Consider the following 23991-nt stretch of genomic DNA (forward strand, 5'->3'; position numbering starts at 1 on the left):
AAGCATGCTCCACTCTGCCCCTCCCCTCCATACGGGAGTACGATGAACAGAAGTCGTGGGTCTGCGCAGGTTTTTTTGCGTGTGGTTCCGCTGTAGCAATGAACCTTATTGGCTCAAATCTTGGGTCAAGCTAGTCCCATAATTTCTTTTAGTAGTCTACCATTCATTCTCATTGTTGTGGTTAACCTAGAGAGGTAGAAAATCAACGGTAAGTAACAACAATATAATTGAAGTGCGGTTTTCAACTCAGGAGAGTTTCAGGATGAACTCTTAAACGTGTGTGAGTTTTGGAATGGCCCTAAACTTTATTACTTTTTACACAGGATACTAAAATGAGGGATACGAAAATTGAGTTTTGGTGACAATTTTACGTAACTGCTTCACCGCCTTAAACGTGTGACAGTTCTGAACTTTTTAGTTTAACTTTAAACATGTGACAGTTTTAGAACAATCAGGTTAACTCTTTTAAACATGTGACAGTTTTAGAACATCAGATTAACTATTTTAAACATGTGACAGTTTTAGAACAACCAGTTTAACTATTTTAAACAGTGACAGTTTTAGAACAACCAGGTTAACTATTTTAAACGTGTGTGAATTTTGGAACAGTCAGTTGTAAAAATTAGTTAAAAGCTTCAAATACGTTAGGGTTCTGTAACGGCCAGTTAATGTAACTATTTCATCTCTCTAAACGGGTTAAGCGTTTGAATGACCATATATGATACATAGTTTAATGCTTTAAATGTGTTAGAAATTTGAAACTGGAAGTATATCAATTAATAAAATTATAATAAATGCATGTGCGGTTACAATTACATAGCAGCTTTTTCTTAATAATATATCCCCTTAACTGTTTGATTTAGTTTACTTTACTTCGCGTTTTCGCCTCTTGGTTAATTTGCGAAGATGGGGATGAGTGATGAAATTGATGAATGGACATTCACAAACAACCAAGCTCGAGCGGGATTCGAACCCGGTACCCATGGCGTTGCAGCGCGATGTGTTAACCACTCAGCCACAGGATACGGCCCTCTTAACTGAGGAATAAGCTTTATAACGTTAGTATTTTGACGATATAAACACGTGCGAGTTTTAGAATAGCAACATCCTGTAACTGGTTTACCATTTTAAACGCGTGAGTAAGGAACGCAAACAAAGGTATCACTATATTTAAATAGTTTGGTCGCCTGCTTGGAAACCCGTCTTTCTGACCGTCCAGCGAATAACTTGAGGAGGATGGAATGAAATCACGATAGCGCGTCACCCAGTCTTGGGAACTGAAGGACACCACTCGTAAAGCAGGAAGTGGCATGAGAATATGAAAAGAGGCCATGCGGGGAATTACTGTTTGATTGGCCTCTTGATGGGCATTATACGGCACATGTAAAGCCCTTCCTGATCGTCGGTTTCCTCGGTGCGGGGGAAGGAGGAAGGGTCTTCCGCCTAATTCAATTCAAATCTGCTTGAAAGGCCGTTAAGTTGCTGCTTCGGGCGATAAGTGGCCGACGGAAAGAGATTAAGATGAGCAACCTATAAACACTTTGGCTGCTGCGTTACATGTGACGCTGCCGGGCTTTCCGTCAGGAAATCTTCATGACCCGACAGTGTTGCAAACACGCAGAAACAAACTCAAGGTCTGGGTAAATTGATTGACTTGTGCTATAGATCCACCAAGCTTTCTGAAAATATGCGAACTACATGCTTACCCGTAACTTTAACTAGCGACACTAGCGCCAGGGTTTCAGATGAGTTGGCGGATCTATATTAAGAGCTATGCAAATAACTTTCTATTTGTGCCTATGGCGAATGCTAATGAAAACTACAACTATCAACAAAATATCTATTTGTGATTGTATGACAGCGTAACGAGGTCATTTGGGACAGGGCTAGACCAAATTAACGGGTGCCCTTTCCCTCAAATATAGCCTACACATATACATACATGAGCCTGCTCCCGTGGTGGAGTGGTTAACACATAGCGCTACGACGCCAGGGGTATCGGGTTCGAATTCTGACCGGGGAATGGATGTTTGTGAGTGTCCATTCATCAATTTCATTATATCATCACTCATCTTCATCTTCGCAAATTAGCCAAAAGTGGCACAAGAAGCGAAGTAAAATAAGCAAATCAATCAATCAATCAAACATACATACTTGATATACCGTGGTACTTTATGTGCTATACTTTTCCATGAGCGTATATGTTTCGATTTTATGTTATTATATATAATTTAAATTGCTTTGCATATATATTAACAGGGCACACAAAAACACAAAAAATAATGCTTTCCATACCCTCATTTGAGTTTGTCGAGTTTTGTTGTAGGTCCATGCATAGACAGGCTAATCGGAACTGATTATAGAGTTTAAAGTGGAATCCGAACTACGATGTGCCTCCACCGGGTATCGAACGTAGGACCCCTTGATTACAAGGTAACGACGTTACCACTATGCTATTGGGAAAGACGTGTTCTCAATTTCGATCAATAAATCCTAGGATAAACATGACCTAGTAATACATGGTGAGGCGATAGCCATCGGACGAAATACTCAACATTACATGTCAATACACACTAGCAAGGTTTAGGGCCATCCTTTGCCGAAATTATTAGTTACACAGAACGTACATTTATCTGTCTGTAAGTTGCATTAATGAAAACGCTTGATCTATTCGAGAACATGTTCTTCAATCCTCATAATCGAGAACCCAGCAACGAATTTGTACTTTTGTTATTTAACGTCGCATTTCTGCTATTTTGGTTAATCGTGACAACGAGAATGACTCATGATGATATGAAAATAATGAAGAGGTCACTCGTAAAGAATACCCATTCCCTGGATGTGACTCGAATCCGGAAACTACGCTGGCGAGATCGAAAGTCGACCATTTAACGAGAGCCAGCCTCTTGGAAACCGAGGGAAATTGGGAAATTTGAGCTATAATTGTCGACAGGTAGAATTTGAACTCGAATATGAGTTGTTGTTTTATATTGCATAGCCATTTTGCCACATTAATGAGTTCTCATTTTCACTTTCTTCAAGCTGTTTCGGAGGTCGACCACGTTGAATGGTAGACTAATTATCTCAAGAGACTCTGGGGTTCGAATCCTGTATTGGGTATGGATATTCATTCCTTCCTCAAATTCAACTGAATATCATTCATCTTCATTGTGATTGTGATACCAAAAGTACGACGCAGAATAAGAAAGAAATAGGTCTAATTAATTATTCGATACTTTAATTTCAACCTCTTCAGTGAGCAATCACGTTAAATGGTCCTGGTTTGAATCCCAGCATGAGAATTCATGATCATTATTACAAGGAGTCCGTTCGTCAATAAATTACCATTCGTCCTCTTTGTTGCGATTAATCAAGAAACGTCGAAAATCAACGTAAAATTAGAAAAAATTCATATAATATGTTTTAGTTTTAACTCAGACCAGGCCCTTACCCAGGGGAGGGGCTATATGGGCCATGCTCCCCCCTCGAACCATGAAATTTTTAAATGTGAACCTGCAAAAAGCTACGAAAATAACATGGACGATTTTTCAAACATGTAAAAATTTCAATTTTTCCCTTGCATAAATGAATATGTTTGTTGTGTAGCGAGGCAGTCTCCAGAAGTCAGCAGTCTGCGATATTGGGTAGTTTAGTTTTATAACCTTTGATGCAAGGCTACCAGCAGTGGCAGCGATTGTAGGGGCATGGGGGGCAGTTGTCCCCCCCCCCCCACTATATCCACTTTTGCTACTGCACTATGGCCTCTTAATGCAAAGCTTTGTGTACCTAGACCCGGTGGGGACACATAGTGGTTCGGATCCCGTATTAAACTGTAGGTCCAGTCCCAATTACTCTAGTGCATAAGAGTGTAACTAAAACAAAAACTCAAATTTGTCTACTAAGAGAAAGTAAATTGTTCGTGCCACGCAGTTTTGGCACCCAATCGTCGCTGGCTACCAGGTGAAAATCTCTCTCTCTTTATTTTGGTTAAATATAGCCCGGGCTATTGGATAACTCATATTTAGAATTCTTTATTGCAATAATAGTTGCTAATGCATATAATTTAATTTATAAATACATTACTTTCTAAACATAGATTAATCGTGGCTGTTTAATGGTTCTGGTATAAGAAAATAAAGATTTGAAAACATTTTTAATTTGCGAAACTCGGAACTCTCCGAATACTTCTGACCAGTATCGGCCAAAACTGGGGAAATTGAGGGGCAAGACAATTATTTTTATTTTCTCTTGTTAGATAAGCATTAAGACGCCATAGTACGGGAGCAAAACTGACAAAAAAGGCCGGAACAATACGTATATAAAATATGGATCTGGCCCCTCCCTCAAAAAAATCCTGCGTACGGGCCTGACTCAGACTCTCTGTTGCAGTCGTTCCTTTTCCTATTACTGCAGATACACGTCTTTATACCATTTTCTCTAAGAGCTCTATATTTCTTGATTTTTATGTCCATTTTCATACTTGTTCCAGTCCGTTTCGGACTAGTTTCTAATTCTGCTGTGTTCATCTGCATTCGTTTCTATTTGTCTCGTTGGCCAACGGTTTGAGTGATGGACATCTAATCATCATTGTCTTCGCCGCTATCAGACAAAACGGCAAAAACACGCTAATTTCGATCACATTCTCTTTATCGGTTGGAACTTAACAGTTTTTTTTCTTTTTTTGCCCTTATTTCTTTAAAAACAAAAGCGTCCGATTCTGGTAATTTTTTTAGCAACCGAGTTGGCAACACTACTCTCAGGAGCCCGTTGAGTCCTTTATGATGTGCGGGGGCTTTGGCTGCAGCTGTTTCCGCCCTCGTAAACGAACACGTAAAACGTGCACCCAAACAACGCCGCTAAAACCTCTGATTGAGATGTGACGTAATGTCCTATGAAATCATTCCCCCCACCACGTCATTGCCCCCTCTCTCCCCCCTCCCTGTTCGCACGCCGGGATCGAAGGTTTTGCGGGCAGCCCGAACACAGCCGCTGTGATCGCCCCGCTTCTGGAACAGTTGAGGATAAATGTCCCGGGGCAATTTACACCCGGCCACTCCGACGATCACACAATTTTAGCGTCACAGCGTGCGCGCCTCCTTTTGGCCAGTTTGTGTTGGCTCGGAACAATGTTTCTGCACGTGTTTCACGCGGAACTGTGTTGTGAAATCGTTCGGAAGGGCTCTGATTCGATATGGTCTGTGTCAATTATCTGCGATAAGGTGTCTGCTCTTTTGTTTGCTTTGTCCGGTGCAAGTTCATGTTGAGGCATGATTTGATTGATTGATCTGGTGTTTTAAGTCCACTTTATGCACTGTGTGGCTAATCGCAACTGGGCCTACAGTTTAAGGTGGGATCCGAACCACTTGCGGCTCCACCGGGTATCGAATCCGGGACCCCTTGATTACAAGGCGACGACTATACCACTGCGCCATCGGGGAGGGCATTGTTGAGGCATGAGATTTAGAAGTATTTTGGTTGTCCTGAAATGCCAACTATCTGCAGTTCAAGTATGTGAATAAAGAACTGTTCATTTCTTTGAGTTTGTTTGAGTTCAATTTATGCTCACATAGGCTGTTCGGGGCTGGACCTACACTTATTATTGATTGGTTGATTGATTTGGTGTTTTAAGTCCACTTTTTGCACAGTAAGGCTAATCGGGACTGGACCTACAGTTTAAAGTGGGATCCGAACCACTATGTGCCTCCAGCCGGGACCCCTTGATTACAAGGCTACGACGATACCACTGCGCTATCGGGGAAACCCTACTTATTATTGATAACAACTCGTTTGAATCAGTTTCCAAATTCAAGTACTTAGGAGTAATGCTAACAAACGAAAATGATATTAAAGAGGAAAAAAAGCAGACTTAATTCAGGAAATGCGTGTTACTTTTTTCCTCATAAACTTTTATCATCTCGAACAATATCTAAGAAACTAAAAGTAAAAATATACAAAATAGTAATTTTGCTTGTAGTATTACTTGGACGTGAATCTTTGTCCCTTACATTAAAACAGGAACATAAATTAAGAGTATTTGAAAATAATATCCTTAGGAAAATATTTGGACCTAAAAGGGATGAGGAGACAGGGACGGAGAAGGTTACATAATTTTGAACTACATAATTTGTATTCCTGTCCAGATATTATTAGAATAATTAAATCAAGATGACTCGGGTGGGCAGGCCATGTGGCACGAATGGGAGAGGAAAGAAGTGTTTATAGGATTCTTGTTGGGAAACCTGATGGTAAGAGACCAGTAGGAAGACCAAGACGAAGATGGAGGGATAACGTTCATATGGAAGAATTGGTTGATGGTGGTAAGCTAGACCTTAAATGCTGGTTCTACAGAATATACATTTAAACCAATAATATCACAACCTAACCTCATGAACCAGCCTCAATTTAACCTTACTCATTAAACACAGCTTTAACTATGCTTGTTAAGAACAAAACTATCCTCTATTGCACTGTATGGAAAAACTAAAGTAATTGGGCCAACAACTCTTTAAAGATCAAGGTCTATCAAAATGCTTTTCAATTGGTAACATGTGGCCAGCAAATCGAGTCCAATCGTCGGTGTGTTCTGGTTTCCTAGACTGGAGTCCACCACTATTTTATTCAAGTTTATCCCCATTGTCCCCACGATAGTGAGTCAAGCGATATTTTGGATTTCCTACTGGGTTCGATCCTTAAGACCGCTTTCTTAACTTTTTATTAATTTATTGAATTATTACTTTTTAGATGAATTCTTGATATTTTCTGCACTGTAAGTGTCTGAAATTTCTTGAAATTAACAGTTCTTATTCAAAATCCAATTAGATTCCAAAATGCTGTATACAAGTAAAATCCATACACCCTGGAAGAACTGAAACGTAACACCCGAAAGAAATTACCAACAACAATCAAGAGGAAGTGCAGCCAGTTATGGGTAACTTCATAAAGAGGTGTCAAAAATGTGTGGGCAACAAATGCGGACAGTTTCAGCATCTTCTTTCATAAATTGGTAAGTAAATAAATCACTCTTTAAACTGGTTACGGAAACTTGCGTGCTTGATTCACGGACAGTCTACAGTGCGGAGATGAGGCCCCGGGCGCCTCGCTTGCTAATAATGCAAACAGCGATGCAGCAGTCTACACTACAATGGATTGCTCTGTATTTCAAACTTCCAAAGTAAAAAAGTAAAGTGCTCCCTTGTGCTTTGCACCACGCCATGAATACGTATAGAGGATGTCGTGTTAGGGCCGCACACTTTCTTGATCACGGCCGAAGATGGGGGTGATGTGATCAGCACCACGTCCCTGGCCGGCTTTAACCCACAGACTTTCCATCAGGTACCCACTTTATACGACGCTGGGTGGGCGCCGGAGCGGCTTGAACAGGTGGAAAAAATCCCGGTTCTCCCCCGCCGGGGATCGTAAATGGGTCTCTCGCATGCTAGTCAAACTTCCAAAATACAATACATATGCCGTGAATACAAGTAGGCTAAGTTTAAAAACCTTTTACCATAAGGTTGAAGACATGAGGCTTCTAATAGGCAAGAGCTTCTCGTTTGAACTTGTGGACAAGCGAGCGATCCGTGCGGTGCGAACATCTCGCCTCCACACTGCAGCTCAAGGTCAGTAACCAGCAGAACAGGAGTGTGCAGAGGCGCTTCCGTTGTGAGGTAAAAAATAATACGAAGTACTGTTTCTCCTGCCATCACAAGAAAAGAACGTCAAAGCAGGAAAATATGGTAAAATAAGGGCTGACTACTAAAAAAAAGTATATGTACCCTCAATTTCGAAAACCTTAGACACGCCACTGGCTCGGGTCCCTGTAGATCCACACCTGGCTAACCTCTCTCTGAGTGAAGTGGACTCAAAACACAGCCACACTGCCTTGTTACTCAGGAATCAGAGGACAAGAAGTTTTCAACTGTGCGAACGCGACCGACGAAGTCTCCTGCCTCTCCCTACCTCCAAAGCTCCGCAGCCCACACATACATGCAAGAGCACCCTTCCACAAATACGACCGAAGCTGGCCTATTTGAAGACGAAACTTGAATTTTTCATCTCTCACAATATAAAAGCGGAGGCAGGAAGCGAAATTTAAGATAACTGACACTTTTATTGGACAAATAAAAAGGAAAAACGCCAAGACACACAAATCATGTAGAAATTTGTCACATGATGACAGCAAAGCTGTGGGCACTCATCTAGACATGTACTTTTTGCTTCCTCGCTTTATGGATATTCAAATAGTTCCATTCACAGCAACCCCAGGTGGGGAGTTTTCCATCTATCACGCAGCATTCTCTCCATGGCGCCGTTCGCGTGTGATTGACAGAAACACAACTTGGATTTCACAACCGGAAGGCTGGAACGCACTGTGTATTGACCCAGATAGGTGATTATTTATTCTGTATATTTTAGTGGCGGAAGGGGAGGGGTGTTAATTATATCGCCTGTTACTTTCTATATTAATGGTCTTTTTTGGTTATTCGATTTATTAGTAAGGTGTCAGGTTTCAAGCGGGAGGGAATCATATTCGATTTTCAGTTGTCTTGATGGTTGTTCAGGTCTGGGAACAGCTCATCTTCTTGAAAACTGAAGTGGAAATTGCTATAATAAACCAATTCTATGACAGTCTGCTACTACGTTGGGCGCCATATATTAATGCCACGTCTAAGAGTAGTACCAGTCCGGCTTAGGCCAGAGTAAAACATGAGTTACTCAGGGCAACTAAAACTGAATAATAACCTTAAGGAATGAAAGGAAACTACTAATTTAACTCACTACTGAGAGTACAATACACCGTATATTCTTGTATCCTTAAATTATATTTGTCTGATACACGTAATCATATTTAAGCTGTCTATATATTTATACATATATATATATATAATTCTTTCAGGGTATATCGACATCTATCTTCCAAAATCTCCTATTTCTTATTCTACAGATAAACTTCTTTTGTTGATGCCGGCTCCTCTTATTCTAATGAAGAAAATACAGAAAGGCTTCTTCTTCTTATAATACAGGAATCAAAAATAGAAAGGCTTCGTCTCCTTATAATGCAGGAATCAGTATGGTAAAGGCTTCTTCTACTCATAATATAATAATCAATATAGGAAGGCTTCTTCTTCTTCCAATATACGAAATACTTCTTCTTCTTATAATACCATGATCAATATAGGAAGGCTTCTTCTTCTTCCAATATGGGAAAGACTTCTTCTTCTTCTAATACAATAATCAATATAGGAAGGCTTCTTCTTCTTCCAATATGGGAAAGACTTCTTCTTCTCAATGTATGTATATGGATCAATACATGACGGCTGCTTCTACTTCCAAGCCCTGAATACTTCTTCTTAAAGTACGTTTAAATATACCGGGTGGTCCATTTATAATTATAGTATGGAATATCGCATGCATAATGCATCCAATCGAAAAATTGCACAGAATAAAAGTTTGATACTATTGAGGGAGTAAGTCAATGCCGCAAAAATTTCGTCGCCGCCACCCACCGCTTAGGGGGGGGGGGTAAATTTCAAATTTCAAGTGGAACACTCCCATTCGTTTTACATATTTGGATTCCGTGTTGAAAAAGAAGAATTTTTTGTTTGAAAAATTTTGTAAAAAAATTGAAAAAACTTCGAACATTTATAAACATTTGGTAGTTTCAGATTCATTTTGTTCCCTTTATGTATTTATGTAATAACGGTTTTGGTTTCCGTTGAGAACATTGCATAAACGAATTTTATTCAAAAAATATTTGAAAAGAATTCGGCAAAAGAAAATTGTTTGCAATTTATGTTCTTGTGTAACAATAAATAATATTACTTTGTTCCAACTCTTTGGTTTCAAGGAACAATTTCATATGAACAACAAAATGTTTCTACAAATTAGTTATAATTTGAGGTACACAAATAAATGTTTAAGGGAGCAAGTGTTCAAAATGATGACCGTTTTCTTCAATGCATTTCAAAACATGGTGTCTGAAGCTCCATACTGTTCGTCCCAAAATGTCAGGAGTGATAGAGGCACAAGCATCAATAATTTGTTGCCTCATGTTTACTGGCGTTGTTGGAACTTCGTGGTAGCACTTTTCTTTAAGTAGTCTCCAAAGGCAGAAATCAGGCGACGTGAGATCGGGTGAACGAGCTGGCCAAGAAACGGGTCCTCCACGTCCTATCCATCGACCAGGAAACTTTGTGTTCAACATGGCTCGAGCCTAAATGGAGTAGTGAGAAGTGTTGTTCATATGAAATTGTTCCTTTAAACCAAAGAGTTGGAACAAATTAATATTATTTATTGTTACATAAGAACATAAATTGAAAACAATTTTCTTTTGCCGAATTCTTTGCACATATTTTTTGAATTAAATTCGTTTATGCAATGTTCTCAACGGAAACCAAAACCGTTATTACATAAAGGGAACAAAATGAATCTGAAACTACCAAATGTTCGAAGTTTGCAATTTTTTTACAAAATTTTTTAAACAAAAAATTCTTCTTTTTCAACACGGAATCCAAATATGTAAAACGAATGGGGGTGTTCCATTTGAAATTTCAAATTTACCCCCCTAAGGGGTGGGTGGCGGCGACGAAATATTTGCGGAATTGACTTACCCCCTCAATAGTATCAAACTTTTATTCTGTGCAATTTTTCGATTGGATGCATTATGCATGCGATATTTCATACTATCATTATAAATGGACCACCTGGTTATTGTTGTTGAGGTCCACTCCTAGGATCCTTAGGGTCGATTTCTTTGATACCCTTATATATATAGCCCTTGGCATTTCGACAGTATCTATTGGAATCAACTTGAATTTGTTCTCTTCCTTAGATATATCCCTTTTCAATCCCAGTGGATCCAGAACCCACGCTGGTGGCTGAATTATCTCACCGCCTTCCTTTCTGTGCTGCGCCAATAAGGTATCACGTGTCTTGCGGCAAGCCCGCTTCCCACGCTTCTTAGGAATCTGTATCACTGCGCCGCCAACTATACGTGACAACCAAAAAGGGCAGTCAAAGGTTCACGTCCGTTCACGCGCTCCTCGACCCGGTGCCGCATATAATGCACAACTCGTTGTGCTTTGGTGCAACCTAGGACCTGGCGCAACCAGGGGAATACAACCAAAAACTCAGGTGGAAAACCTCCTTCCCAACCAGAGTAAAGACCCAAATCTGAAAACGTTTCTCGACATCTATAATCTTCTGGTAGTGACGTATGTGATTATTTCTGTTATCATTTATTCTTATTCCCTTTTTCAAAATTCATTATTGTCCTATTACCACAAATCAAGCCTCAATTATATATTAACAATACTGTACATCTAGTTTCATCTTCCCTTTGTCTTATTTACATAATTTAAGCAAAACGAAATCCGCGCTTTAATAGAGCTGCCATCTTTTAATCACCGTTCCAAACATGTACCATATAATTTACCCATGCGGGCACGTGACAAGTCATAAACCCGAAGGTTCATTGTCGCAGCAACATAAGTTCCCACCGTCCCTTATTCCTGGCAAGATCAATTCACTCTTAACCATCCTTGCCAATTTCCTTCAGTCCATCTTAATATTATATTTTTTCCTTGGTCTTCACCTTCCTAAAGGTCTCTTACTGTCAGGTTTCCCAAAAAGAATCCTATAAACGCCCACATACACACACACACACTATTCTCTAATGCACGAATGGAAGAACTAAATAGCTAGGCGCAACAGCCGGTAAGGATTAAGGTCTATCAAGCGACTATTCATTTGGTAACATTTGGCCAAGGAAACGAGTCCTATCATTGGTGGTTTCTGGTTCCCTAGACTAGACTATACCACTATTTAATTCAAGGTGATTCCTATTGTGCGCACGATCGTGAGTCAACCGACATTTTGGAACTCTCACCGGGATCGAACCTGAGTTCACTTGAACCAATGGCGCGAGCGTTTGTTGTTCATTTACGTGGAAATTCCTCTTATACCTTATGGAAAAATTGTGGATCAGTTGGGATAATTTGAACGCGCAAATAAATCTCTTTATTATAATATCAAAATAAGTTGGAGTATCCAATTTGAATTCTTTTTCAACTGTAGTGATCGTCGAATCTTCGCCTTCAATCTACCCGAATTCTGGCGTCTTGACCCATGGACAATATAATTCTCTACAGGACTTCTTCGCAATTAGTGAAAAGACGCAGAAACAAGAAGTAAAATATAACAAATCAATCTACATAAACTGTAACAAAAGAATAACCACATTAATCTCTATGTATTATTTACTTCTTAAGAGGGAATATAGTAAACAAACACAAACCGACCTCCATGACACATAGCAAATTACGACGCCAGGGGTTCCGGCATGGGTGTTCTTTTTGAGTGTCCATGATATACATATCATCACTCATCCTCATCGTCGCGATTAGCCAAAAGTGGCAGAAAAGCGACGATAAATTATAAAAATTAAATCAAATACACATATGACTCCTATGTTGCCATACAGTTAGCGCTCTTGCTTTTTGTTCGAACGGTCCTCGGTTCGATTCAAGGAGGGAGCTCAATTCGATGCATCGTGTGCCTTCTACACGCTGTGAAAATTTGTCGGTGTTCTCGAGTGACACCCTGTATATACATATATACGATTAGCATCTTAAGCCAAAGGCTCAAATTCTGTTACTGAACCTGTATGCCACTCATCTCCTACCGAGATAGCGTCTGACGTCAAAAGTTTGGTTACTGCGGCTGCCGAAAGTTGCTTTCAAGTGCTAATCTTGAGTTTGGAGCCACCCTTCCCCCTCATTTTCGGTCAAAATCTGACCCGAGCAGGGTCCATGTTAATGGCGTCCGGAGAGCCGAGTAAATTTCATTCGCTTTTTTTGCCGTCGCAATGCAAATCGGGAACTCCGTGCCTCACCCCCAGAGGGCAAAAGACGGAGTCCATTTTGTCCCCCGCTACACGGAAGGGGAGGCTCGTGGCTCGGTGTTAAATGCCACCCCCTCGCCCTTCCCGCGCTCGTTCCCCCCGATCTCGCATTCCAGGGGGGAGGCCGTGTAATGTGAGAAATATGCAAATACCGCCCAGATGCGTAATTGTTTTCATTAACGTCAACGCTGGTTTGTTTTGTTCCTACACCGCGGCGCCACTGTATCTCACGTCCTGGCGATTGTGAGGAATGGTAATTTGGGGCGTGAATTGGAGAAAGATAAGGTTTCCGAGGGGGCCTAAAAGCAGACCCCCAAGTATATAACCGTTGCGCGAGGAATTACGGCGAGGTCCGAGAAGGAGACCACGTGACCCGAAGACACTGAATTCGCATCGCTTGGATTCTCTGGGTTTACATTCTGGCTGGGATTGTCTCTCGTAACCTTAGAAGCTCGTGGAGCGCGTAACGGCAATGCATTCTTACAATAAGGCCTTTGCAGATTATCTTGGCTTTCGTGCAACGTCATCATTGGTAGGCAAGTCGTGGATCGCAAAACGGTAATCTCGTTACGGTCGCAAATGTGTCTTCAATTGCGGAAAATCCATATGTGTTGAACATAATGTGTGAGGATAAAGAGTAATATTTGAAATATGGAGATATCACGTTACTGTGTTGCTGATATCGTGTTGCTATCCATGGTCTACCAATGATGACGTTGGATGTAAACAGTCTCTTAAGACGTCTTGTGTCTCCCTGATGACGAGTGGTAACATCGTGGCCTTGTAATCAAGGAGGCATGTAGCGGTTCAAATCCCACTTTCAACCGTAAGCCTAGTCCCGATCAGCCTATCTATGTACAAGAGATGTTCAAAAGGTATTGACTCGTAATTTGTTTATGTCATCATAAATGAAATTTACAGTCAACAAATGTTCATGTTTCAGGTGCACATATTATTTTTCTTCAGACTCTCCGTTCAGTTCTATGGCCCCGCAGCATCGCAAAACGAGGGCTTGTATGCCATCCCTGTACCACATCTCGCGTTCCCGTACCCATCTCTTGAGAGCTCCCTACAACGATATCGTTATCTTCCAATTTTTCGCGCATTGCGTCCTTCATTTGGCTGAACAGATAAACATCTGATCGGGCATTATCTGGGATGTAGGGTGGATGGAGGATCACAGTCAAACCAAGTTTAGTAAATGGCTCCACTGTCATCAGGCGTGTGTGCTGGTGCTGACCCGAGGTGCAACGGTTGCCTTCGACGCTTACATTAGCACCCTCCACAAACACCAGAAGCGACTCCTGCGAGTCAACCTCATAGGGATCCCGGAGACATCTGCTACTCCCTGACAATGTCCATCCGTCATTAAACTGTCTTTATATTAACTCTTAGACGCTTGGACTATTTTCAGTTCACGACCTTTTACATAATTTGAAATTATGTACGAGTACTTCTGTATTAACCTAAATACAATTTTGTATCTCCTAGACATAATAATTCTATAGTCACTATTGAAGCTTTGTTTTGTTCAGAATCATTCAAACTGGTTTTGCTAAAAGCAAGGTTTACCTCAGTAATTAGAAAAAAAAATATTTTTTTTAAGAATTTTGAAGTTAACTTCCCAGCCCTCCTCCCCCAGGAAAGAATGCAACGACTTCATTCGAATTGATGCAGAAAAAATGTTCCTTTTCTATTTCAATTTTCCGCGGGAAAAACTAATTTTAGAATGTAAGAGATCACGGCTCGTATGCAGAGAAAACAATTCCTGTTGTAAATGTCTGGAACATACCCCGTCTCCATTTTGAGTCATATAACCGCGAAAACAATTAAATTATTCATGACATGCTTTAAAATCTGTGTATCGATAGAAAGATGAATCATACCCATTGTACGTTCAGAAAATTAAATTAAAATTTACTTCATGTAAATTGGAGTAAATACCTTAAGGGTTAACTAACCGTAATGTTACTTCTTTATTTGAACCCTCCCAAGTGGGCTGAACAGTCCTGAAATCTTCAGCACTCCTGTCAATTTCTTCAATTTTGATCTTTGGAATTTGTCCTGTTTCAGCAAAGTTGCGTTCGAAAATTCCTGTTGGAGATTTATCTCTAAAGAACTAACCACGATTTATCTTTATTTTATATATCTTTATGTTTCCATATAACACAACCTTTTTTGTTGCTCATTTTGTAACTTTATTTGTTTCTGTATAATTTCAATTGTTTATTTTGTGTATATCTAATGCTTTAAGAAACCTGACCTTCCATTGATCAAATCATTCTGAGCGCGGTGTCTTGTTACCGCCATATCTTTTACACTCAGCTGTTTCAGTGTTCGTGGAGAAGCCACTCGGGCAACAGCCGAAAACTTTAGCGTCGCGGACAATAATGGATAACGTAGACCTAACTTGGCTACATTTCAGTCGTGGCATGTCAGTGAAGTGTAGTGATATGTAATTGATTATCACAAGAACATTACAGTGTTGGATATCATTCATCCAAGAACTAATGGCGTGTTATTGTAACACCAGCTGCAAACCTCGTGTAAACAGTTTCCCTACGCAGGAGTGCAGGGAAGTGTAATTACGTGTTGTGTGTATATATATTACAATACATCGTTATAGTTATCAGTGTGTGCCTGTATTTTCTTTACAACTCCTAAGAAGATCGCGGTGAACTTAGCTCTATAGTGGTATCATCCATTCCAGAGGGATTGTAAGTGTTTACGTACAAATACGCTTACATATTTAGGTCCTACTGGACAGGATCCTCCATCATTTTTTGTCCTCAACGGCAGGATTCGCATTCAATTCCTTTTCTGTCTAAAAATCGCTATGATATATCACATCCTGGGAAGTTACATTCACTTAAAATTACTTCTGAAGCAGTGAATCTTCACATGACTTGTTTTCCATGTTGTGTTAGAAATTTGTAAAAGTTCCGCGCCACCGTAAGCCTACTTTCTATCGCAGATAGTTAGAAAATAGCGAGAGCTAACCACAAGAAGGTTAATGTGAATGAAGTCTAAGCACGTGTCATATTTCAGCATTTGGAATACCATTGCAGTTTTTAGAAAGGAGAGCCACTTCTGGGAAAAACAGTTTGCTCGTGCAGACCAAAGTGTGGCTTCAATGACAATTCTGCAACAAAACATGAATAGCAAATAATTATGGAAACACTTACAACTTCTAAGAACACTGATGAAGAGAAGAACTCACCCGTGTCCCGTGTCCAATAGTTTATTGCCTTTGGTGAGGCTTCCACGTGGCACTGGAGTGTGACGTCAGTCCCCGTGGGAGCCCCGACCAGTTGATTCGGCACCTGGATGAGCGGATGAACTGGAAAGAAGATAAAAGAAGGATGAAGCACGGTTCTGGTGACTAAGTACATATGGCACACCACCTTATTCTGCAGTAGATCTCGTCAGATCACTGACAGTCAGTGTTTCAGTCTTCAGGCGCGAATTTCTATACATGGATCATTTCCAAAGCTTTAATTTCGAACAACGAGTTTGCAGGTCTCTATTTTTTTTACTACAGTGGGCAAAGTTTCATGTTTTACTTATATATGTTTATAGAGTGGGGCCATAGGCAAAATAATCTGTGCAGAGCCGCCTGTCCTGTGCATCGTACTCGCACGCAGAAGGGAGGGGTAGAGTGGAGCTGGCTTCACCCATGGTCCGAGTTGGGTTGAGGGGAAGATGCGCGAAGGCTTTAGGCTAAAGTTTCTTTGTTTCTGGTCGCTCTATTATGTGAACTATTTTATTTTAAAATAATAAATTATGTCAGAAATATATGTATTTATAAAGAAAAATAGTTATTGAAATAAGTTTTACTTCATGCTTTGAAATGCGTCATAACCGTTCTAGGATGACCATACTGTCTACGCATTTGTCAGTCACTAACATTCCATTCTTGTCATAATTCATGATCATCATCAGATATGTTGTGGCTGTTTCATGGGTTGTCTTCGATGCTCAGTAGCCTTTCGCTGAAACAAATAACGCTACACAACACTATACTATTACCTGCTGCACTAAATTCCACAAACTTCAAGCAAGGGATTATGAATTTCAATAGAATGGTTTCTTGAAAATTTCTTCTTGTGAAGAACATAATTCAGTTTAGTGGATATATTTGTGGAATTAGACCTTATGTGACCTCATTTTCTTCCTTCATAGAAGGCGCAGTGTTCAAAACAGGAACAGATTTTCAGCAAACGCACTCACAACTCTGTAGATGAAGACTAGCTAACAGATGACGTAACAATGAGAACGATTACAGGAGCACAAACAGCGCGTACAGACTCCGTACTAACTGAGAATACACGGTTTTGTAGGAGTATAGCATTTCTTATTCCCAATGGTGAAAGCCTTTATAAATGAAGGCTAGGGGTAAGCATTTACAAAACCAATATGTGAGCGTTGCTAATAGGAACATACAATAATAACTAATTTTTTACATGATGCAACGGCCCATCAGCTACGTCAACTGCTACAAGCACCATTGAGAAAATACTAGACCTAGGAGCGTATTTACAAACCCTACATGGAAATAGCAACTGTGGGCGTGGCTAATAGGGATTACCACTGGTAACGTGTTTATTACATGAGGCAGCAGCCTATCAGCTGATGCGTGGATATATATGTAACTTGCCAGATCCTATTTGAGATTGGATGTACAGTAACCGACAATATCAATAGGACAACTAGATGTTGAAATACTTTCTTGTATACATGGTATTATAAGTGTTGCCGAACTACTGCAATAAACAAACTTCAATAGTAAACTTTCAAAAGAAAGTTCGCTCGTCGCCTTAGAGTTAGGCAACACACATACCTCCATGCAGAGAAGCTAGTATTTGAAGATATAGGTGTTCCATACTTATTGCGGGTCACTTCACGTATATTACATGGTGTTGAACACCAAGAAACTTTCACACCGTGTAGTGAACATTCAGTGGACGAACTCCATATGAGTTAGATATAATGGTCTGTACATCGGCACCTGACGGTCGATTATCATGTGTTGAAAATATTTTGATTACACTGATACTGGTCTAAATCGAAAAACTCGACTGGTTAGTAAATAATGCAGGCAATTGAATTTAGATTGGAAATCCAAAATGAAAATGAAGTGAAATCGTGACACAGATAATATATGGCATAAATTTTAGAGAACATTTTATGGAGAAAGGCAGGAGAAGCAATGTAAAAATAGGTGGTAATCTATCACTGCGATAAATGTATGCATGCATTACGTTCAGTGAAAAAAAAAGGACTGACGCCGAATATTGTACTGATATCAATTTTATGCAGCAATAACCAATAGATGGCTGCAAACATGAATGTAATATTTACGTGTGCAGTACGTATTTACTTTAAAATTTCATTTCTGGAAACAGTTCACATCTCTACGTGTGCAAACTCACCGATTGAATTCAAGTTATACTTTAGGACATTCATACTGTTAAACATGTGGTAAATTTTTTGTAAACACAACTAGACCTATAATTCAAGAATAATCGTGAGCACTAAGTATCACATAATTGAGGACTAAAAGTGGTAAACATTGTAAGTGCCAAAAGCGAAAGTGTTGGGAAATCGCATCGTTCCGAACATCAGCCCGTAAGAACGTGCACACTAGTGACCTCTTTACCCGCCCTTTGGACTACTTAGAGGGCTAACAGCCACATTTCACGTGTATCACATTATAAAGCATGGCACATTTCACAGTTTAACGTGGAAAACGGTGTTTGAATTATTGTGGCACTTACAGCGTTTACCAATTTTAGTCTTCAATTCTATGAATGTTAGTTACAAAGCAATGCCGTGTTCATCAAACCTACGACGTAAGTACTTGCGATTTTGACTGCAAATCCGGTGAGATAACAAATTGTAACAGATGTGAATTAGTTGGTTAGCACACCGGATTTACAGTAAAAATCTCAGGTTTGTCGTAGGTTCGATCCCCACCACGGGCAATTCGATCACCTGAAGACGAGAGAAGAGGTTCTCTCTCGAAACGTAGTCTTAAGTCAGCTTTAGACGAAAGCATTTTCCTTAACATTTACAACCAAAAGGATGCCATGGCATATTTCATGGCATTTCTCAAGGATGAAACCAGTCCTATTTCCGTAGCATAACCAATCAGAAGCGACTTCTAGGTCACGAGTGCAGTTGTAATGGCGGCCGCGTGTGATGTAAACAATGTATCACTTCACATTTTAAAAAGCCGATAACTATTCAACAGAGAGGAATAACGTTTCGTATAAAACGTTATTAGGTATAAAACAATGGCGCTGCTTAAACACATACTTTACAACGTTTACTGTACACGTATAGAAGAATATTTTAGTTGTTTCAAACGTAAACACTGTGCACTCATCATAGATGGCGTAACTCGACGTACCTTTCATGCTGTATATGTTATGCATTGTAATTGCAAAAGCTAGTCGAAAAGTTACATGAAATGCTTACGTGGAAAGTACTATTTGCTATAAGTTTTTTGGAAACTTTTACATAGCATTTATGCTAGCAAAAATGCTAAAGGAAATGCTTTCGTCTAAAGCCGGCCTTAGAATAAATAGGATAAAACACTAGACAATTGCCCAATTAGCATTGTATGCCACTAACTATGAAGGGAGAATCGAAAGCAAGTGTCTTTGATACGAGCCGGACCATTGGCAGTCACATTAGCATTTTTTATGTTTACGTCACATAGCTACCTAGAGTCATTCACATGAGGATGAATTGATTGATTTGCTTTATACTTCGCTTTCTGGGTCAATTTTGGCTGATTTCCGAAGATGTGGATGAGTGATAATATGATGAAATTGATGAATGGACACTCACGAACATCCATGCCCAGGCCGGCATTCGAATCCGGGATCCCTGGGGTCGTAGCGCGATGTGCTAACCACTCCGCCACAGAGGCCGCCATGAGGATGAATTGCTGGTAACTGAACACATAGAAGACCTTCCCAGTATTCGAAGATTTATACTTTAGGATAGATATCAGTTAGCCAAGTGGATGCGATATTGAACAAATATATGAAATATTTATGGTCTAAAAAAAGGAATATTGATGATGTAAAATGTCTTGACAGTAGATGGTTCAGATTTTGAGTGAGCACCTTACATCATTATTGGCGCCGCCGTCTCACGCTCTCTGGTGATACTGGTGACACTAAGATGGCGAATCGCTTAAAAATCCAAGATTTCGTTTAAAAACTAAGATAGTGGCTGAATAATCAAGATGGTGATGGAATCCAAGATGGCGATCTGCTTTTACACCATTTAAAAATCATAGTGATAAATGGTAAAATACAAGATGGTGATTGTTAAAACGCCTCATACGTGATAAAGTACAGGAAAATAATTTCGTGGTTCAGAAATGTACTCCCTGACAACACGAGTGTTTCAGAAATTTCTCAAATAGCAGTAAACAAATGAAAGGAACAGGTCAAATAGATTCCATGAAGATGTGCTTACCATGCTACGATTTAGCTTCAAAGAATCTTCATTTGTTGGCCTTGGAAATAATGTTCTAAAAACTTCAAAGTTATTGGACAAAATCAGATCAACTGACAAATATCTGTAGAACAATCAGATCATCTGATAAGTACCTGTAGACCAATCAGACAATCTGATAATTATCTGTAGACAAATCAGATAATCTGATATGTATCTGTATACCAAATCAGACCATGTGATAAGTATCTGTAGACCAATCAGACCATCTGATAAGTATCTGTAGACCAATTAGATCATCTGATAAGTATATGTAGACCAATTAGGTCATCCGATAAGTATATGTAGACGTCAGATCATCTGATAAGTATATGTAAACCAATCAGATCATCTGTGTAGACCAATCAGATAATCCGATAAGTATCTGTATACTAATCAGATCATCTGATAAGTATCTGTAGACCAATCAGATGATCTAATAAGTATATGTACACAAAGTGCTGTTTAGAAATATGAATTGATTAATCCTTGTGCGAGCTTCGTCCACAAGTCCCTGTCCCCTTTTCCAAATCCATGCGTCTGGTTATTCTAGCTGCATACGAAACATAAAACCCTCAGGTTCAAATACCGGCTACGATATGTTTAACTTCTGAAATATATATACACGGCGCCAAGAGCGATTATTCGACTTTGGGGGGGGGGGGGTATCGTTTTGTGTATATCAATTGCGAAAATTACAAATTACGCACTCCGGAGAGAATTAGGAAGCAGAATGTTGACATGTCACGGTAGGAAAGGTCGCATGTTTCCATTGAACCGATTCCCAGGCGTGCAAATGCCAAATTAAGGAAACAAACAGCGGATTTAATGAAAATAAGTGCGCTTCTGGCAGTAAAAAAAAATGTTTCATTTTGCAAATTTTTCATTTAGCAACAAGGTGATACTATCTCTTTTGCTGCAGAACGTTTTTGTTCCTGGGCACATTTTACGCCTAGCCCGATACAGTGATATACAGGACTCTGGAGAAAACATGTACAATATTCTTAATAAGGCCTGAAAGTTGTAAGAAATGACTAACAAAATTACTTTAGATCATACTTCACATGACTTTTGAGTTCACTTAATACACAAGCTAATGGACTAGAAATACTGTTTATAGTAGGATGAAGGAAAGAAACCTCAAAAGTAATTAAAATGTAATAGAAAAAACTTTAAAAACACCAAAAAAATGTGAATCAATTTCTAAATTTTAAAAAGACCAAACAATGCGAATAAATTCAAAATAAGAACTATCTCCATTTTATTGAAGAGAATCAGAGTACGTAAGAATTTTCATCAACCTCCGTGCCTCGGTCATAAGTTTATATAAAGTTTAAACTGGGATTAAACTTGCAGTAGTTCATAAGTATCGTTCTTCACAATCCAGGTGTGAGCAGCTACCAGTGGCCAAAGTATGTATGGTCTATATACAGGGTGTGTCGTAATTAATAACAACATCGCGAAGATGAGGATGAGTGATGATATGATGAAATTGATGCCAGGCTGCGATTCGAGCCTGGGCCCCCTGGCGTAGTAGCGCGCTGTGATAACCACTCAGCCACAGAGGTCCGAAAAAATGGAAGTTGTTGGAAATATGTGGGTTTCAATCTAAATTGCTTGAACCTTTCAGGCTTTACAGTGGTAGGAGCCTCAACAGTAGCCGAGAATGCCATGTTGCCACATATTACGTCTGATGCCGTACGTCATCGCATTTCTATACTGTACTGGTAAAATTTAGAATTCATGACGACATTACAGTGAAAGTAACAAATTAAGAAAGATGAACATGTGATATACACCCGTCGCTCACTTCGGACAACTAGAAAAGGCTAAACATGCAGAAATGACAATTTGGCTACAGTATGCGGATGACACTGCACCACGTGAAACATGAGCATCTCTGGGAATGGCGATACACGAGCGTGTTTGAGAGGCAGGTGAACCATTACTCCGCGGCGAAGAGCAGTTGGTGTGTTGGTCACGTGTAATTGTACGAACGTTTGTAGTGTCACTTGGTAACTTTGTATGCCGCCCTCTGTCTTTTTCTGCTATTAAGTAGACACCGATGCATGTCATTGGCATGGGAGTAGCCAGATTGTCATTTGTGCATGTTAGTTTTCTCTAGTGGTCTGGAGGAAAGGGAGGGATGTGCTGTGCGTATCACGTGTTCACGTTTTTTAAAACTTTTTTACTTTGCATGTAATTATCGTCATCATTTATTAATTTTACCAGTACAGTACGACATTGAGATGCCATACAGTATTTCTGACGAAGTATGTTACAAGTCGACAGTGAGAGTGAGCCAGGAGTGTCTCAGAACTGCAAAATAATTCTCACATGTGCCAACTTTGAGGGGGGCGGCCAAGGTACTTAATGCTCTGAATTAGAGCTAAGCCAACATCACTTTGAAACGATACCGATACTTTAAAATTGTAATAATCAAAATCTGTTAAAAATATTGATCGATATTGGTGTGCAAATTTTCTTCTCCAATTAATTATATGCATCAATTTACAAAGAAATTTACTTTAGAATATTCAAGAATTGCATCAGAATATAAAAATAGATATTATGTAATTACAAAATATAGTTTTCTGTGCAAAATTAGTGCAAAGTAAAAAAGTTTTAGTTTTGCATAATTTCTAGGATAATTAGACTTCGCGAAAGTGTCGCGCGGCATTTTTGTGGACCCCTTGAAAGACTAAAATGCCGGGAAAGTATCCGCTGGTAACGGTAGATGAATTCCAACCGATACTTTACGATACCGATACCGAAAAATCGTCATCGGTATCGGCTCAGCCCTACTTTGAATCCGCAGGGTGGGGTGAGGTGAGGGTAGAGTACCTTTCCACCCCTTCCAGTATCCAATTATCCACAGCATTCTATTTGTTTTAGAAAACATCTTTTTCGTAAGAATAACCCTGTACGGTAGACTGAAACTTAATGACATTATAATTTTCAGAATATATATCTAAAGAAACTCTCTCCCTCCCTCTGTATAAATATATATAATCAAATGCAATCCCTGGCGTGATATGGAGGGAAGTTGCATCATCCACCATTCCAGAGAGCATCCAGTACCCTCTCGCTGTGGCTTCGACGTTTTTATTACTCAATTTATATGCGGCCGCTGTGGATAAAAAGCCGGCTGATTGTGCCTCGCGCTGTCACTTTATAGATCAGCATCCGTCAGGGCTGCCACAGCCAGACTTCGAACTCCTGATTAATTGAGAGAAAATAATATATTTCCGCCCAAACCTTGCTGGGAGACCAGCCCGCACAAAAGGAGTCGCTAGAAGTCATAAGAATCTTTTTTTTTCTTTTTTTTCCGAACTTTTCTTCCTCGGTTTCCACTTTCCCCACCGATCTCTCGCTCTCTTGTTACTCTTCGCGCCAAAAGACGTTTTGTTTCCGTTCGGCCGTCGGGTTCTTTCACTTCTCTTATTTATCTTTCAAAAGTGTAAAGATTTTTTTGCTCCTTTCGTCTGACGCTGACCCAAAAGAGAAGAAAGAAGAAGAGAAATGCAGTCATTTTCCTTCTATTTTCGTCGATCGCTCTGAACTATTTTTCCTATTCGTTC

The 23991-nt window shown here is 39.8% G+C and overlaps 1 protein-coding gene across 5 annotated transcripts in view; it reads right to left on the reverse strand.

Annotated features, from left to right (window-relative positions):
* LOC146002935 (lachesin-like) overlaps positions 1–23991 on the reverse strand; it is a 638337-nt gene that overhangs the window by 38590 nt on the left and 575756 nt on the right. For all 5 annotated transcript variants that reach the window (XM_083141112.1, XM_083141096.1, XM_083141100.1 and 2 more), the window contains one exon: positions 16119–16238. In XM_083141112.1, coding sequence (XP_082997238.1) covers positions 16119–16238 — 120 coding nt within the window. The remainder of the gene's footprint in view (positions 1–16118; positions 16239–23991) is intronic.

The sequence above is a fragment of the Lepisma saccharinum genome, chromosome 1 (assembly GCF_977018435.1).
Source record: "Lepisma saccharinum chromosome 1, izLepSacc3.1, whole genome shotgun sequence".
NCBI classification, from domain to species: domain Eukaryota; kingdom Metazoa; phylum Arthropoda; class Insecta; order Zygentoma; family Lepismatidae; genus Lepisma; species Lepisma saccharinum.